The 19,725-nt window shown below is 39.9% G+C and overlaps 1 protein-coding gene across 4 annotated transcripts in view; it reads left to right on the top strand.

The window, feature by feature from the left end:
* LOC119655166 (cadherin-86C) overlaps positions 1–19,725 on the top strand; it is a 784,156-nt gene that overhangs the window by 554,311 nt on the left and 210,120 nt on the right. Inside the window, exon 1 of one of the 4 annotated variants that reach the window (XR_005249882.1) lies at positions 764–1,547. The exons of 2 other annotated variants lie outside the window; for them this stretch is intronic. Coding sequence is in view for 1 of the 2 variants with exons in the window: in XM_038060918.1 (XP_037916846.1) it covers positions 1,525–1,547 (23 nt within the window). In the remaining variant the exon portion in view is untranslated. Of the gene's footprint in view, positions 1–763; positions 1,548–19,725 lie in introns of those variants that run through there. One more of the 4 variants, XM_038060918.1, reaches the window with a different exon arrangement.

The following is a 19,725-nucleotide window of genomic DNA, read 5'->3' as shown; positions in this document are numbered from 1 at the left end:
GGGTTGAGGGCTGGAAAAGACCCTAATACTAAACTTCAAGTTTTTAGATGTGAGAAAATCGCATTATTAGCCAATTAGTGCAGACTACTGTAAATATGCATAATAAAGAAATCGAATTTCAATTTATATAAGAAAGATATTCTCAAATTTTCAATTCAAATGTGAGATACGAGCATTGAACTACATTTCGACTGCCTATGAAAAATGCAACATAATTCTCCATCAATAGAAGTGGATCCGAAATGCTTGTTCTGGAAGTATTTTTTAAAAATTTGTAGAGATCTATCTATAATCCGAAACCTAATTCGCGGTTAAGCCTCGGATTCGCACAAATTCATTGAAGTTCAACGTACGTGGTTATATCGTGAAGTCATGATCGAACGGTTGGAACAGTTTTCCCCGTTCATATGTTCTGAACCACTTTCCTACCCTCATTAAGCAATTTCCCCATTAGTTGACGCGTTGACAACACCGTCCAAATTCCTTGGCCAGGTAGAGCACTTACCTGAGCGAGCCAAGATATGCTGAGAGTTGGTCGCGGAACCTGTTTTCGTCTTATTACACGTAAGGTATTGCCGCCGCGTTGAACGTTATGTTGAATATTGTTGAATGTTGACTATTTTTTGTTATTGTTGTTGTTGTTGCCGCTGCTGTTGTTACTTCTCTTGCTATGTTGTACTATGCATGATTTGAATCCGTAGTCGAGGGGAAAACGTAAAAATCTACTGGTTGAGAGCGTGGAGCTGCTTGGATCCATTGGCCGCAGCCAGGTGAGGCCCAACTATCAATTGACACAAGTTTATACCGAAATGGGCAGCGGACGGTGCAGAACGCGGTTTTCACGCACGACATCACACTGCTGTGCACTTCAGTAATACGAATTTATCGAATTTATCGCGATTTTCTTAAACTCTGCCACAAGGTTTTCCAATTTGTTCCGGCTGGTGACGGTGGTTTCAGTGAACACGGGAAAGGTGTCTTTGGAAAAATTTTACGAAAATTTATGAATAATATTGTGGAAAAAACATCTGAAACTCGGTGTTTACCCAAGGCTCAGATTCTATGGATATAGAGCAAACACACATAATTTATTATAATTTATGCGAATTAGTGAGAGCCACGTTCGAATATTGCAATAATTCATGTCGCGTTTTGGATTAATGTGCGGCGGCAAACCCATTGAAATTTGGAATTAGAAGTGAGCAAAGTCGATACTTGCATTCTTGAGAACCGTGTGGTGTAGTACGACCCAATGTGTTCAAGATATGTGCGGATAAGAATTGTCCAAGTGTCCGGCCTAAGGTTCGCCTGGTGATAATTCATAGTTTGTGCCTACTCCAAAGTGCCAGATAGTGACGAAGAAATTCCACAAGAATATATTAATTTTCATAAATTTTAGTGAATTGCAACAAGTGCTAGTGGACTGTGAAAAAATGCTCGATTGCTGCAGTTAGGGCGTACTATCGTCTGTCAGCCGGATATGATTACGACACCACATGGTGACAATATTAATTTCGAGCTCGTATGCAATTTGGAATAATCAAAAGGTGAATGGAATGCTTATGACTTCTTCGGGTGACTTAAATTTTTCACTTTTTTGGAAATGCTTCTGGAATGATGTGATATTTCTATAAGTGGAGGTTTATGTAATAGTTTGGAACATTCACCTATAAAAGATACTTTCGAATTAGTTTTGCAACGGAGAATATTTTATTGAGTGTACATAACTCCAATTTGATTGCGCTTTTCGAGAACCGCGGTGTTTGGAAAAATGACATAGGAGAAATTAAATGTGGACGATGTAGTACAACGTGTACTGATGACACATCTGATTCGCACTTTAGTTGAAGAATTAAGCAGGGATAATCCAAAATAAACGCAAATTTTTTATATAAGAATAACTCTTTAGTTGGTGTGTTGATAAAATTCGTTACAATCAGTGGTAGGGTAAGTCCCATTCCCGTGGTGGTATGAACTCACTGCAACGAAACTAGCTTGGCTCTGTTGCACTCGTTGAACTCACGACTTGCAATACTAACTCAAAATTAAATTATTAAAGAACTATAATTTATATTCGAGAGAAGTGCCCGGTTCAGAAGCGAGTGAATAAATTTGTTGGAATATAGTTGAAATTCCAAGTATGAAACCCGAAGAGCTGATTACAGAGTAAATGTTAAAATATGGCAGTTACATTTGAATGCTCCGTAACTAAGCCAACAGGGTTTCTCTGGTATTTAGCTCATTTGATCATGTCATGTGGAAATAATAAACATACATGGTAACTAGGGACGTTCGTTGAACTGGACCAAGTTGGTGTAAAGTGTCTGAATGTGTATTTCTCGAGTGCATGCATTAATAACATGCGTTTATAAAACAAGCAATGCGGCCCCAAGTACGTGCGTACTCTCATGAGCAATGCAGCGATAATAATTCAGCTTTTGTTAACTCTTTTACAACCATTTAATTGGGGATAAGCAGTAATGTAACTCATTTGCTTTATGAAAATATCATAAATCAGCTTGTATACGCGCTGAAAGTTGAGTCTATTTGTGGTTCACAAACGGCAGCTGACGCGTTCACAAATGAACCCCTTTCGAATGCACTTGTGATTGGAATTCTTTTAGGCTGACTAACTTAGATTCCTAGTTTACAGTACGTCCATGATATTTGCCATCATTGGCATTCTCTTCCGCTGAGCTTAGTACGTGTTTGTTGCGAACTCAACCCCATGGCAGTGGATCTAATCTCCTCTCCTTACATACTCCGACATTCATAGCAGATAGAAACGTACCGAAAGTTTTTGTATTTGATAATCAAATTTCTCTTTCAAGGTTGAGTGAAGGACTTTTGTTGTCCCTTTCTTTGTTTCTTTTTGAAGCTTGAAGCTACAGGACCTCTGGTACTTTTCGAGTGATTCAGTTAAGCATATATTCCAAATGTCCAATAACATTGGTGGTCTCTGTGCTGACTCACTTACATATACGCGATGCTGACTAAGTTCGATTTGGCGTTGTTTTATTCATTATATTTATTTATAAAACAATTTTTTAGGTATTCATTTTGTTTTATTATGAACAATTTCCGTGAAACTTCGGAAGTAATAGTGGCAAACTTATAGATCTGCACGAATCAATTTGCAATAGATCTGATTCGATCTATTGACAATTTTTGGTAGCCTTCCTTGGAAAGCATTGCAGCCTCTTCTTCTTCTTGTATGAATTCACAGTCCAATATCGGCCCTTGGCCTTCTAAAGTCTTCGTTTCCAATCTAGTCGGTCCAGCGACTGTGTCTTTCAATTTCGAAAAGTAGGTGCCGCGCTTTTCCAGATAGTCATGTACCTTCCTCATTGCTTCTAAGTTGGGACCTGAGAATTTTTTTGTAGTCCATATACTCTGAATAATCTGTTCATAGGAGGAATCTTAATATCGACGGCAGCTTCTGGTTCAAATAGTGGATGCAACTGTTGTTTCTCATTCGCTATCCGGATTTTACCATCACTGGATCCCAGGTTCACCTGGCGCTTCAAATTTAAGAAGCATTGATTCTTTGCTCGGCGACCTGATTTATTGTTGTGCTTTGTGGTAGTTATGCCTAAACAGAGAAAACTGCCGACTTGCTCCAATTTGTAATCCTTCAGTGAAGTATCTTATTTAATTGGCGGCTTTCTTCTGATTTGTCTGTTAGTGTTATTCTTCTCTTCGATCATTTTTAGATCAATATCCATCGCTATTTCATTAAGGTTCACCAGGGCCTCCTTCGCGGTGTCTTTCCATCGTACCAGGATATTTTTGCCATCAGCGTAGACCACAATCTGGGATAATTTACAGAGTAGGGAACCATTTAGTTTCCCTGCCAGCTTAAGGATTAGATTCTCCAGAGCAATGTAGCTTAATTTTGGATAAGGGTATTGCCTTGCTTAATCCGGAGTCTACGGCGACGGTAAGGTAAGATAGTTGAACGCCAACCTCGCGATCTCGTTAACAGGTTCGAATTTCGATCGTCATGGATGTTTGTATTCGTCTTTGTACGGTCAAGCTGTTGTGGGCTTATCATTTGCAGAGCATAAAATGTGGTGACAATGGAGCTGAAAAACAATCTCACTGAAAAATGTTACTGTGTGAATACTCAGTTCTCTACACAGAAGTGAACAGGAAACACATTGTAGCCTAGCGTCTTGTTAGCAGGTCTTGTGGCTTCACTTAAGCGATAGACAAACTCAGTTTTTTTCTGATGATTCTAATCAGTTTCGCTGGAAATTCGAATTCAGATAATATTTTCTAGAACACAAAATTGTCGACAATTCCAAACATTTCTTCCGTATCGATTTCATCATCAATAGTTGGCTTTCCACGTTCCTTGATATTTGCCAGAAATATTTTTTCATAGGGCTTCGCGCCATCCTTTGATTAGGCAGCAAAATAACGATATTACTATTCATTTCCCACAGTAAAGTTTGCCACCGCTTTTATAAAAATGATAAATGACGCCCATAGACCGACATTTCTTTCTCAGACCAGACAATGCTTAGGGGCTCGTAAAGCGTGGTCGCCATCCCCATACTCCTTGTTGTCATTTCTTCGGCGCTTTATCATTTCTTGGGCGTTTCAAATACATCTTTGACTTTTTCGTAATTAGTTAGTGGACAGATGCTTAGAATGTTCAGAAATTCCGTTGTAGCATTGAATAGCTGCCCTAAATATTGGGCCTATCGACTTGTAATCCGCTCATTCTTCCAATAAGATTTCCTGCTGCGACGGCGCAAAATATGGCTCCGAGGTAGAATTCAACTTGCATTTTTTTCGTCAAGTTGTAAGCAGATTGTAAATTACGTCTCTTAAAATTGTCGCTCAGTTTGCAAATCTCATGATTTGGATAGTTACGATCCCTCATTCTGCAAATTTTGTCGGCAACACGACTTGATTCTACGTATTTGTTTGCAACTAAAGGTGTTTATATTTTTTTTATCTCTTTTCAAGGTTTTGTGTGAAACAAAACCTTATTAGAATCGATTATTCGGATTGTTCGGAAACGGCTGAGCCTATCGTCCCGAAATTTGATGAGACCATGTGGTCTGTGAATTCTTTTACATATAGCAAGTGGGGCTATTTTTTGTTCAATTTAAGGGGAGGGGAGCCGACAGACGACAGACAACAAACGACAGACGGTAGATGTATGCGAAAGGAGGATGTGCAATTTTTCCGCATATTATGGCCATGTGAGGTATCAAATAAAAAGACTTGATTAGTACTTTTCAAACATAGGAGAGTGAGGGCTCAAAGTTTATACCCCGAAAAGTGTAACAGGCCTCGTTCTCGGAACCTATTTAATCAAAAAATCTTAAAAAATTCACCTGTACAAAATCAAATACAGTCATCTTTATGCAGCTTTTTCTCATAAACCTGTGTTGAGGATTACATTAAATGTTTAAAATACGTCCTGGGAGTATTTCTCTATATTTTATTCCGATAGGTTCTCAGAGCAAATAGAAAATTGGAGATATTTTGATAATTCTCTGTAAATACTCAGAATTTTTAAAGAAAACCTGTCAGGTGAACATCTGCTTCTTCTCATTTGTTATGCATACAAAAATCAACCTCACAATTTGTGTGAAAAAGAGTCGTCAAAATGTGGGTTTCAGTACAAGCGATTTTCTATTCGAGTTTAAATTTTGAGAGGATGCAATCATTCATCTTCCTATAAACCAACGAAAAAGCTGGATTTCATCGCCTAGTCTTTTTCGAAATAATTTACAAATAATGTAATCCATAATAGATAATTGGCATGTGAAATATTCTGTTTTCTTGTCAACCGTGGTCAAATTCGAATTTAAGTTATTTATGTTTAGCAAAAACCTGAATAATGGAAGATAGCTTGGTTTAAAAATTGATCTCGTTGTCCAAAAATTTGGAAATTTTGATCATTGAATTTAGAAATAGTTCCTTAAATAAACTACCTAATTAATATCTAGCAAGGAAAACGAAACAAGTATGTTACTAAGAAAAATTTTTGCCGGCTCTCATCCTAACGTACGGCTCCGTTGTGTGGTGACAAGCTCTGGGTAAGAAGTACAGCACGTATGCAGATGCTACCGCGTGTACATATGCTCATCTGCAGGCCCACCTAGCAGATCCTCTGAATGTACTCCTGCACCTCCTCCCCTAGGCCTCCGGATGCTTGACAGCGAGGAAAAACGGCCATAGTAGCATCCTAGACGAAGTGCCTCGGGAACTCTAGACATTCCCCATGGACTACGTCAACCTCAAACTGAACTTCAAGAGAAACTTTACTGTGAACTTTTCGTCCAGGGCAGAGTGGAAGGCCAATGGTGTGTTGCAAGACTTTGATACAGTATTTTTCACCGACAGATCAAAGATGGCCCGTGGAGTCGGTGCGGGAGTATTCACGGATACACATAGTGTGAATGAGTCGTACGGTCTCTCAGGTTTCGCCAGTGAATTACAAAAGGAAGGCTAAGGCATGATTCATGCGCCAAGCATAATATAGCCCTTCTGACGGACAGCTAAGCAGCCATTAGAGTCTTGTATTCAGAGGCGACATCATTCAGAGTGGTGGAGTAATACAGAAACGAACTAATCAGTCTGGGCGGCACGTTCAAGGCCGCCCTCCTCTAAGTTCCTGGTCATAGGAACATAGAGGGGAATAAGCGGGCTGGCGGGACGGGTTGGCCAGACGGGGCTCTGCTCTTGGCCATGCTTCGACGGATACACCCTGTGTCCGGTAGACTATTAAGGATAGAATCTATTCTCACTATTTAACAGCCACGGACCTCAGAAGACAAAGGTCCTGCACCTATGTCAAGTCAAAGAGGGGTTTTACAACAGAACCCGATCGCAAGAGCTCTTGTGCCAGAGGCCTAGAAAAGCCTTCAGATTGCGGCAGTCTGCACGGGGCACTGACTATGCCGCCAGACTCGACATAGCCTACAATTCAGATTACCTAAGCTACCGGGGGAAATCCCTCAGGCATTCCCTGTACGATCACTCAGCTCTTGCTGGAGCTAGACTGCAGAGACTAGGTAAAGCATCCTTTGAGGATATCAGAGAGATCATTAGCTGCAAAGTAGGAAAACTGGCTTTCTTCGTGAATGGTACGGGTTGGCTTTGAAGATCTAACCCAGTTGGACCCTGCTTTCTTGCTCTTATCACAGCAGTCATGATGTTAAAAGTTTGTGGCATCAAAATTTTCCACAGAGCGGCTACTGATACCTACCTACTTACTTACGAGAGATGAGATTTTCATTTTTCCAAGTTTTCAGGTAGACATATTTAAGAAAAGTTAAAATTTAACACGTTAATTTGTAAAATTGTGCGAAGGGACACAGTAAATTGAATGTCGAATGATGGAAATTATGAAAAATGATGTGTACTCGTAAAAGAGAAATGCTGCGGACAATTAAAAGAGTCTTTGGGCAAGCTCGGCTGTAGGTAGTAAAAAAGCAATGATGATTTGTATGTCGGGAAATCTGTGAATCTGATATGGACAAACTGACCCTTTTACCGGTCGGGAGAAATGCTAAAGAAGTCAGAGCCGAAAGATTTTACTTAAATTGAGTTTCTTAAGGAAACAGTCAGCCCAAATATAGGAGCCTGCCTTTTGCGTGCAATGAAAAAGTCACGCGTAGTGATCCTCGCCATCAACGAAGACTGGTGATAGCTTACGTCAAAGATGCTCTAAGTGCTTCGACTTATGAATGTTACTTTCAATACTTTGAAAAGATACATCTCGACATATGTTAGTACGAAAGTCAAAGGAAGAGTACAGAAGTAGTTTCAAGATACAAAATTGTAATATTTGCGGGATAAAGTTTCCCATAATGGGCAACAGCAGATTGATTAAGAAGCTATTTGAAAAAGAAAGAACATATTTGAAATGTTGCTTTGAAGGGTAAACAGAAGTATTTTCTCTATTAAATGTTTATTGAAGACGGAAAATGGGTTTATTTTCATAAACATAAACAAAAGAGTCATAGCTAGCAAACAATATCACAGGGAGAAAGTTTGACTATCATTTGGCAGTATCAAAAAAGTCTGGTATATTATGAGTTTCTAGAACCAAACCAAACGCTACTGAAAATCAATCAACTGTAACCAAGCATTGAAAGCATAACAGGGTCATTGGGCTAACTGACATTGCAAATTGATTTTGCTCGAATAACAACGCTCGGCCGCATGTTGCGAAAAACCCTCAAAGGAAACATTGGGAGCAATAGCATGGAACCTTTTAACGCAACCCACGTGTTCCCCAGACACAGCATCATTTGGTTACTACTTGTTTTGTTTAATGCAACACGGATTTTCAGAGCAATTAACGCTTCAACTTTTGCGAAGAAGTGAAAACTTGAGTCAATCAATAGATGAAGAGCGGGGTATACAAGATACAACATAAAGATTGGCGAAGGTCATACATAGCTAGAAGCAGCAAATACTTTCATTGATAGATTTGATATCTTCGAGGTGGAACTAATGCATGACATTCTGAAAATAATCGATTTTTTATAAGTTACGATCGAGGAAATACTAATCCAATGAGGTATATATGGTGATATTTAGCAAGTTGAATACTTTCAACCCTTCAAAAAAATTGCAGATGAAGAACATTTGATTCTCCAATGAATCTAGTAGTACCAACCTAATATGACGAATAGTAGACTAAATTAACTAAGCGGAAAACAAAACAACACACTTTTACTTCTGACTAAAATCACTTTGCGTCTACTTCCTTTCAAAACACCTAAAGTGCTAAATCACCAACAACTAGATATTACCTAATCTAAATTCTCACTTAACCCAGATCCCATTTGAAAACAAAGCTAACATAAGCATACAAATAGAGTCGCCCTCAAATTTCACTTTCTAATATTCATTTTCACACAGTATTTTATTATAAGAGTTAAAAATAAACTATATCACGAAGGCGTCAAGAAATCATTACGTAAACTGTTACATTAACAATATGCGCTCGTTGTAGAATTAATTTATGCAACGGACCCAAATTTGGCTGCCTAAGAAATGTACATTTTACACGTGTTATCGTATGCTTTTAATTATTTACCGCAAATATGTATGTGGGCGAAAAAATGAATTAGTTTGCAGGAAATCCAAGTTGCTTATTTGTGCCAAAGATAGAGTTTTGGGCATTTCAAACTTGATTCCGGAAAATATGCTACATTTGCATTTTTTTGCTAAGCTGTGCATGAATGTATCTTTCTGTGGGAGTTTGGGAAATTGAAGCGATTTGTTGTTGATGTAACTTCAAAAAAGATTGCATCGCGTGAATTGGTTCAATGCTGCCACTTGGTCGTCTGTTTTCTTCATGTCCCTGCAACTATTACAAAGGGAAATTTAATTTGCAAAAGATTACATAAAAGGACCTGCTATTGATATATCAACTGCCCAAAGACAAGCTTACGGCTTCAATCTGCAAGACTCAAAGAGAAAATTTTAAATACCTGTATATCATAGAGTCGCCTAATACCCAGGTATGATCACAGTGCTGAATAACAAACTAGAGCTTATCAAGGATTATGCAAAAATAAGTGTATTAAAGCTTTGAAACTCAGACATGACGAAACCAACTGCAAGACACAGGGATACAAGATGTATTACAATTTTACACGAATAATTTATTGACAGATTTCAATTTAGATCTCATCAGCTTGTTCCCAATGTCAGCGTTTTATGGAGTACAAATCTGATCGGATTACGAAAAACCCATACCTTCTCGGTGTCAACTGAAAATAAATCTACGCTATTCATGTCACCATGAATCGGGGGGCCATTCCCTGTTTGTGCAGCACAATGATCGAGATGGTTTGGAATTCAGGTGTCATAAAAACCGAAAGTTATGTGGGAGTCAAAAGACTGTTGGAACGCCCAAATGAGTTTATTATACACAAACAACCTCAAAATTACATTGATATTGTGGCAAATTGCTAATTTTGCATTGTGATTTATTTATTAGCTTGAAACCATAGAAGAATAGATAGTTATAACGGAAAGCAACATTTAACCATAATATTTTTGACCTTATCTAGCTTTTGATATGAGAAAGGAAGAGTTTCTTGTTGGCAGTGTGAGTTACTATTATAGCCCCCTGTATGACACTTTCAACAAAATGGAAAAACTAATCTTTGCAGCTAACATTGCATTTAGAGTTTCTAGAATTTCAGTTGTTTAGAGTGATAACTACTTTTTTCCTTGTGACCTTGCCGTGCGCATATTAAAATTTCATTTCCTTATATGTACATATCATATTAACGTTCATTAACCTAAGCAACTTATATTATGCGACAGGAACCAATTACAGGGAGCATGTATAAAATCGACTATTAAATTTTAGAATATCATAAAAAAGAGGAAAACGTAGACCATAAAAGCCCAGTATTCCTACATGTTTAAACCCTCTGAGTCCATTTTATGCCTTCGGTGTTCCCATTTTGAATCCATATCTCCTCTTATCCTCCAAAAACTCATATTAAAAATCTCATCTAAAACATTCCTGTGTCTTATCTCTTATCTACGAACCAGTAGGAATTTGTCTTCCAGACTATGTTATCGCATTAACTCGGACTACCTTCTTTCCATATATCGACATGGGAGAAATTTACGCATCTTGATAAACTAGTGAATGAAAAAATGCTACTTCTGTTTACACAAAATTTGATAAGAATTCGATTAGTGTCATTGATGTCGGCATATTTACTCAGAGATAGGCAAATCAAAAAGGTTGAATGAACTTTTGAATTTAGACGAGACCCATGGGTTTCTGGATGACGAACGGATTAGTCGACACTAATTGCTTTTATCTTTTCGAATCTGGAGTTAAAGTTCGGTTGAAATATAGATAAATCTTAAGATATTTACATTCATGTTTTGGAAGAACGGTGTTTTCAGGAGTAAAAAAAATAAAAATATAACTTTGCTGGCGGCAATAAAAAGTAAATGTCGATTTACATAGTTTTATTCCCAGCAACATTTTAAACTTTTCTGGATAAAATAATAATTCGGAGAAACAGCGGGCTTTGCGATTTCATATTTTTGGAAAAAAGATTTCTATGAATAAATTCGTTTTGCATAGTCTAGCTGGTTTCATTGATATTAATCTGTTGGGGCTCTTGGCATTATGCGCACAAAGTGATGAAATGTAATAAAATCACCTTAGATCGTTATGAATGAAGAATGATTGCTAAGATAGATCTGAATGAATAATTATTGTTAAGTAAGAGAAATTAATTTTATGGAGTAAATTTTATAGTAGTTGCGCCTTATACTCAGCTTAAGGATGGCGCCAGGGAACGTGCAATATTTGAATGAACATTAAGTTTATGGTTTAGAATACGAAAATGATGGTTTGTTTTGTATAAACAAAACTTCATTAAAATAAGGTCAATAATGGTATGTTTCTATATTTGGTATATTAACTGGAAACCCCCCGAAGTTCGTCCTTGAAGTACAAATGTTTTACAGTAATATAGGCTACACAGTACTAGAAAGTTTGGAGAAGACCTCGCTACTTTTAACAAAGTAATGGAGGTCAAAGCTACATCTTTCTTGTTAAATTACCGGGCTCTCAGACATCATATGGGTTATACAATGTCAATACAACTGCAAACGATCGCTCATTGAAACATTCTTATGTTAAATACACAAAACCTTTCATTTCTGGGGAGTCCCGCTTTCCGGCTTGGTTTTGTCCTTGGAAATAGGATTTTTGTGAATTAACGGAAAGTACTCGGTTCAGCGTCAGGATTACTGTTCCAGATTTAAAAGAATAATGAACGGACGTCATTAATTTTACGGCATGCCCAGGAGTTTCAGGCTCGCAATTTTCGCCAGAATTTTATTTCAGGTAAAATTTCTGGCCATATTTACTCTCATAAAAGATAAAAGTGCCCAATTTGGAAGACATTCTTTAAGAACCATCATATTCTTGTAGATCCACATGTCGAAATCGTATAATTATTTAGCTTTATGGAGGCCATTGTACTGTGTACTGTACTATATAACGACTTTTAATAGGGTATGGGGGAGGACGGTCAAACCCAGAATGCTAATAGATCGGATAACAGTTACGGCGCTGTTGATGATCATGAACAGCCATTTTTAGTGCAATTATTGTATGTTTAGCTAAGTATATGGTGTTTCTCACGTGGGGACAATTTTATTTTCACAAAAATTGAATTGCTGGAAAAACGTTCTGAAATATGCTGGAAGATCAAATCGAACTACCACAAAAATTCCTAACGAAGCCCCACTTTACGCACCAAAGTCTATCGTATCTGTATCACAGAAGACTTTGCCGTACTTCGGCTGAAAGCAGACCATACAAAGCAGACCTGCTACAAAAATCTCACTCCAAAAAAGATACCGCTCAATTTCTACATAAAGATTTAAATGAGCTAAATTTAGACAAGTTACTTTTGTCACCTGACTGCATCCACGGCAGCGCATTTAGGTTACTTTATCGGATAAGAAAAAGTAAAATTCAAACTTGATGACTTAGTTCGTGAAGTTCGCGTCTTCAAAAAATGCAACTTTATCATTGGATTAGTAATGATTTAACTGGACTAGTAGTTTTTACTTTTGAATCATCTGACGATTGAGAGAACACTCAAATCCCCAAACAGCAGCCTCTCCACGGCAGCGAATTGGTTTTTCAGTTACGATCTTTGAGTTTCGGTAACGATTTCTAATAAGGTTTAAAAACGTCGACGATGGTATCGAGAGCCATCAGAAAACTTCCTAGCGGTACAGGCTGGATATTCTGGGGTTAAGGGAAGTAAGGTGGTGGGTTTCTGGACGCACTACTCTTCTTTTTACGGCCTGTGTTATTGTACTCTGGCCAGAAATAAGTGTCAATTTGGTGTCGGATCACGTTCTTATATCCTGGGAAATGATATCAAACAGAATGTTAAAGACTAGATTCCAGTTCAAAATGAGGAATGTCTGAATAGTACAGTGTTAAGCGCGAAGGAAACTTTGAGAGGACCTCGAATCCCTGAGCTTAATATGATCTTTCGTGATCCGACTATCGTCTGGCAATGGGAATACTAGCTTTCTAACATGACGGCAGACATATTGAGCAATTCCTCGGAGAATACTGATGAACATTGTACCGCCATTAAAAGTGTTTTTCTCTTTAAGTGTTGTTGTTGGTCACGTGTTAGTGTGCTCTACAAGACCTAAGTGACTGCGAATCTGAGATAAAAGATTCTTACTGCCACTGAAATTGGACGCAAACGTGATGCTCTTGAGGAGGTGTCACCTAGACTGCTCGTAATAGGGATACTAAAGCTGCAGGAAATAACACTGATTTCGGTACATTATGCCACATCACAAAATAATTTGTAGATGTCGATTGCTAATCTCTCCATGATGCAGCCAAGGACGCTGCCGATACGCTCTTTATCCACGACGAATCCTAACGAACAGCTAAAATTGAAGGAGCGGTTCGCCATGGTTTTAAATCGTATAACATACGATGAAGCTCCCCTTTCGAGGATGCTTACTCTTTCAAACGAAAACGAAATCCATGAAACTCATGACGACCATTAAATTGCTCGAGAGCAACGTCGTTGGGATTCATCGCTAGGCACTGAACTTTTCTCTGCAGCTCTGAGTTGTCGGAAGTTGCAAAGAGCAGCTGCTAGCTATATCTACTCGGAAATAATGGTTGTGTGAGATCTTTCCCAGAGAGTGTAAATAGAGGATGGGGCTAGGTTCTCAAAACGGGTACCCACTTTGTGAATGATAATTAAAGTTATAGTTCCGTACCTTCTGCCACCGCAAAGATAGTAGCCAATAGCCTGAAATATCTTGAAAATTTGATCGGTGGAGAACAAGCTGGTTTCCGCGGTAGATTTCCCTGCACTAACTACATGTGCAGACCTAAAATCTTTGCTTCATCAACTTGGCTGTGCCTTTCGACAGCGTAAGCATGGAGTCTATTTGCAACCTTCTGCACAAGAGTTAGCTGTCGTCAACTAAAATCCCCCTTGAAATTTCAGAGTTACACGAGGTATTTAACCCTTTTACCATTAAAAAATCATGTGTATGTGTAGACCATAAAACGTAAATAGGATTATTGTGATGAAAGGAAGAAAACGAACGACTGTGATGCCTCTGCACATATTCTTCCTACCTTCTCGCAGACTGCTTTTCGGATACTTTCCCAGAACTCTCCACCGTGTTTTTATATATACATTGAGATTAACTTCTAATATATCACATACCTTTTATTGTTCGACTGAATGCAATTGACATTAGCATTTTGTTTTCGTTTAAGGAGGTATAGTTCGGTGAAGCTAAGGCGAAGGGATATTGCGAGTTCATAGTCAATTACCTTGAAATTTTGTTCCGAAAGTACTTGTATAGACAACGCGTCTAGCCGGGAAACTTGTTAAGTTTGTTAATTGTATAACTTATAACATTCAACGCGGAGGACAATTGAGAGTAGATTTTTTAGCCGTAAACTAGTCCTTTGTAAACTGCAACACGTGATCTGCGTTGTTATTATTCATAAAGGGGAACAGAGGGGTTATTATCCATAGGGTAAGTTAATCAACTTGATTGATCGAAGATGAAAGATCATCCTGGGTGGCAGGAGTCTTATAGTGAGAGCTATCTCAAAACAAAAAAAATGGCAAAAATAACCGTGAAAGTCCGCCCGCAAATACTAGAATCGGACTGAAGTGTTCCGTCGACACGCGGTTGAACGCCTCTCTTCCGGAATCTAGGGAAGTCCTTTCTCATGCTTCAATCCTCCAACTGTCACTGTAGAAAACTTCACATGCCTTTCAGCCGATGCGTGGGTCCACATCGGAACCGGAAAAGCGAATATTGGGATGTCGCATAAACCTTTCGGAAGTAAACACGATGAAACTAGAAATATCCGACATTGTGCAGACATTTTACCTAACATTCATTTAGGGCAATTCTACTTCCCATTGTTCTAAAATAGCTGATTGATATGTATAATGAAAAAAACACTGAAATATTCCGACCAAAGCCAAACAAATGATAAACAGGACGGGAAACCGGCACTGGGGACCTCCCCTTAAATTGGGCATAAAAGGATGTAACTCAACTGTATGCGTGAACATTCCCAGTTCCCTCCTTTCCGCCAAATTTGGTGTCAATCGCTACAACCGTGTCTGAGAAAAATGCGTGTGACGGACAGACAGACAGACACACAAAATCTTAGAAACAACTAAAACATTTTTATGGTTTTATAATTTATGAACGGTTGAAGAAAGGACAATTTCAAGCAAATGAATGCTGTATGTAATAAGGGCGGATGTGTTACCTGTACTTTTTGGAAAAGAGTTCGTATTCATATTCATTAATATGGTAGCTTTAAGAAATGTTTTGAAAAAAGGCAATGATTGTGTTATTTATAAACCCTCAGCAGATGGTGCAAGCCGGCGATGCCTTTTCCCCGCAAAGCCGACTCATTTGCAAAGTAATTCTCTACGAATTCTCTATCCCCACAATAAAATTGACTTCAAGTTTCTTCGATATTTGATACTTTTACAGCAGTATGGAAGATAAGAATTCAACTCGAACTATATCGGGCGTACTTTGAAGGTTGGATCGATTAGGAATCAGTCTAATTTGCTTATAGCACCCTTTTCTTTTTTGGGAGTAGGGTAGGTGAATGCGTTTGCGCACAGAGTGTTGGACTCCCGCAGCAGCACGCTGGCGGACTACCAACTAAACACCTCCCTGTCATCAGAGAACTAGCCTGGAACCGTTTGACACATTACTTCGGGCTAGCCCTTCTGCTCTCCCGGCTTTGGGACCCTTCAGGTCAGGGAATATCTTTCACCCTTTCACCAACGGGAGGGGAGGGGAAGAAGGGAGTTGTTGTTAGTTCAGAGAACCCCTTATCGTCCGATCCCTCTGCCGGTGAAGTTCAATCTTTTTCGTAGTAAGAAGAGCCCGAACATAATGCGCAATACGATTCCAGCTGCGAGCGCTCTTCAGCATCTCTCTGACAATGTTGTCTAGAAAGAGCTCCCCTGCGTCTGCATAAAGCTGCCGGCGGAGGCCGTCCCACCTCTCGCAAGAGAAAAAGGTGTGTTCAGCGTCATCCGCCACTCTATTGCAGAACACACAATCAGGAGATCGCGCCTTCCCAATCCTGTGCAGGTAAGACTGACAACCTCCATGCCCACTTAGAAGTTGGGTAAGGAAGTAATCAATCTCACCGTGATTTCTGTTCAACCATGGGTCTAATTTGTCGATGAGCCGCGCAGTCCACTTGCCCCTTGGCTCATTTTGCCAAGAAAGTTGCCACTCGCTAAGGGTGCGTTGACGTTCTCCACGGGCAACCACTTCTCTTAAGTTTTCGCCCTTACGGCGATAAATAGCTTTGCGCTCCTTGGCAAGGAGAGCAACAGGGATCACTCCCGCAATCACCATCACAGCCGGTTCGGAGACGGTACGATAAGCAGACGCCACTCGCAAAGCTCCCCGCCTCTGCACTTGAGCGAGGCGTTTACGATGCACCTCCTTGTCAAGGGCATCAGCTCATATCTCCACACCATAGAGAAGAACGGACTGCGTTGCCCCCACGAAGAGACGTCTGCCAGTTGATATAGGGCCCGTGATATTCGCCATTAGCGACTCCAACTGCAGCCCTGTCCGCTGCTGCTTTGATTTGCTCGAAGAAGTTCATCTTCGAGTCGAGCATTAAACCAAGGTATTTAATCACTGATTTTGACTCTATAGTCAACTCGCCGATCGATATGGGATTCTCCTTCTGGTCAGGATGACCACCTCGGTTTTTTCCAGCGCATGGTTGAAAGTATGAGCAGTCATCCATCCGCTTACCCGTCGCATCAATATGCCAAGTCTGCTTTGCGCCTGTTCAACAGTGCGCCCGGCAACAAGTGCCGCAATGTCATCTGCATAACGGACCAGGCGCGACTCTTCGGGCATATCGAGTCTCAGCAGACTATCATAAGAAGCGTTCCAGAGGTCCGGCCCTAAGATGGATCCCTGTGCTACTCCTGACGTGATTTCCATCCTCCTCTGGCCCTCTAGCGTCTCATTTCAGATAAACCCTCAATATCCGCAAGAGATAGCTTGGCACGTGAAAGAAGTTCTCTAGTATGCCTAGCATATCTGCCCATCTTACGGAATTGAAGGCATTTCTGACATCAAGCGTTATGAGGAGCACTATCCGTCGAGATCGGCGGCTGTGTACCTCGGCTCGATTAAACGCATTTACGACCTCCATAACAGCATTCACTGTAGATTTCCCTGTTCTAAACCCGAACTGCCTTGCGGATAAGTCCCCGGCAGGACGGATCGCTTCAACGAGTCTACCCCTGATGAGCTTCTCGAGCACTTTTCCGGCCGTGTCAAGCATACACAGCGGTCGGTATGCAGACGGGAGCTCCGGGTCTCCTTTACCCTTACTGATCAACGCGAGTCTGGCCACTTTCCAGCGACAAGGAAAAATGCCCTCCTTCAAGCACGCGTTGAACACTTCAAACAGCAATTCTGGCCGTTGGCGGAACACCAGTTTGTATACTTCCGCCGGGATGCCATCAGGACCTGGCGCCTTCCTGTTTTTCATAGTGAGAACCGCTTCTTCGAGCTCTCTCATTGTGAAAAGGGGGCAATCCACGACGCTTTCCGCGCTATTTACATCAGCCCGTACAGGGTGTCTGGGGAACAATGCCCGCACAATGCGGTCCGTCTGGTCGGTGCTCAGTATGCAGCGTATGCTCAGTATGCGAGCTTTGCTTTTATTTATAGCACTGCGGAGTCTCTTTTTTGCTGATCTATATTGTGCCTTTATGGCACATGCCTCCTTGTTGGCGTACAAACGTTGTGCCAAACGGCGGAGCTTATAACACTCCTTCCGTAGGTCGGCAATTTCTGCCGTCCACGAGTACATAGAAGGCTTGTCGCGCCTGGGGCCTCTCCGGGGCATGGAAACCTCACACGCCGTCGTTATCAAATTCACCACTGTTTCGGTATTGCTCGCTAATTAGCACTAGATCAGCATTTACTTCCGCAGCGAACTGTGCTAGCAACTAGTGAGCGGTTGCACTCCGGAGTACGTTAATTTGCAAAATGCGGACCATGGCGTTCGCACCCTAGCCCTCTCCAATTCTGCCCTGAAGATCGGACACCGTCCCGAGCCTGCAGTGTGTGCGACGCTTTCATCAGACGCGCCACGATTCCTGCAGAGAACACAACTCTCGCTTTCCTTGCAAGTCTCCGCTTGATGACCTACTTGGCCGCATCTCCGGCATGCTGTCCTCCTGTCTATAGCACCCTTACTGGTATATTTGAAGTTAGCCTCAATTCTATTTGGATGCTATTGAACATTATCTAGTGAAATCCTAATCTAATTCTTTCCTTTTTAAAACAATCTATCACTATCCACCAGGATAAAGTTAATCCGTTATAAACTCTCTCTCTCTCAGACTGATTTAATGCCACAAAGTATTTATCTTGGTGAGTTGCCGATCATGCGTCATATCAAAAGCTAAACATTTCCAAGATCGAATTCTACCATTGTACCGGTTTCTCCTAATATTGGACAAGAGGAATGCGGCGACATTTTGTTGACTGAGGGTCAACAGAATAGCGTTCTAAGATTTAAAATTATTGACGTTCAATCGAATTTTATAAAAATGAAAAAAAAAAACAAACCTTAAAGATTACTCAATTTCGGGAACCAGTTGTTCCTTTCCTCGGTGTTATTTATTAAATGCTTCTCCTTCTTCTTTTCCTTTCACTTGCAAGACTGACTACGAAATTCACTCCGGAGATAGTAGTTTCTCCAAAAGTTACTCTAATCCACCCCCAAAACCCAGAAGCGGATGTAAGGCTGTTTCTGACATTAAAAAACACCTTTCTCCAAGTTTTGAATTTCCTATCACAATAAAACGCCTGGTTCAATTAAATTTGTCTCCTATTGACAAATAGCTACCAGTTAGTCAACTATTTGAAGCGGATCGAAGTCAGGCAAAATGCCATGGTCTTTGTCTAGATAAATTCAAATTTTGAAATATTATCTTGTTTCTAGCAATTCCATGTACACAGAAATTTGCCTTCATGTTTTCTTTAAGAACGAACAAATTCGGTGATTATTAATTGCAAAAAGTAGAAACTTTGAGCAGCAGCATAAATCCGAACAATTATCATATTAATTGCTTCATCTTCCTTCTATTTATGCATAATTAACTAATTTCACTTCCAAAAATATTCATGGTTATCTAATTTAATTATTATTTAATTGTTTTCCGATACAAGTTTTTTTCTCATGGCTAATCTCACTTTTCCCATATAGAGCGCTACAGTTTTCACACGTTTGCCAATTTGTTAAACGTAGTGAGTGCTATGCGATTTCTTGTGGGATTGAAGGAATGCTTGGAATATATGTATGTTGCGCATTGGCGAAGTGTCTTTTCCACTTGATTTAGCCATGTTGCCTTGTTTCCCCATATTTCAGTGTGTGCTTGCTTTGAAGTTTAAAACGGGGAAATTATATAAAAATTATACGTTAACATGCTCAGAATGCATTCATGACGCATGCATAATATCAGGAATTCACATCACGCACCATTTAATTCTCTTTTATGATGTAAATAATTGTGATTAAGTGAACCTTTTTTGAATCTTTCCTCAAAGCCGACAAGTTTATTAGCAATTGGCATTTCGCATGTCATGCAATTTGTGCTG

Source organism: Hermetia illucens, chromosome 1 (genome assembly GCF_905115235.1).
Source record: "Hermetia illucens chromosome 1, iHerIll2.2.curated.20191125, whole genome shotgun sequence".
NCBI classification, from domain to species: Eukaryota; Metazoa; Arthropoda; class Insecta; order Diptera; family Stratiomyidae; genus Hermetia; species Hermetia illucens.
The sequence above is the reverse complement of the archived record's forward strand: the minus strand, read 5'-3'. Positions and strand labels throughout refer to the sequence as shown.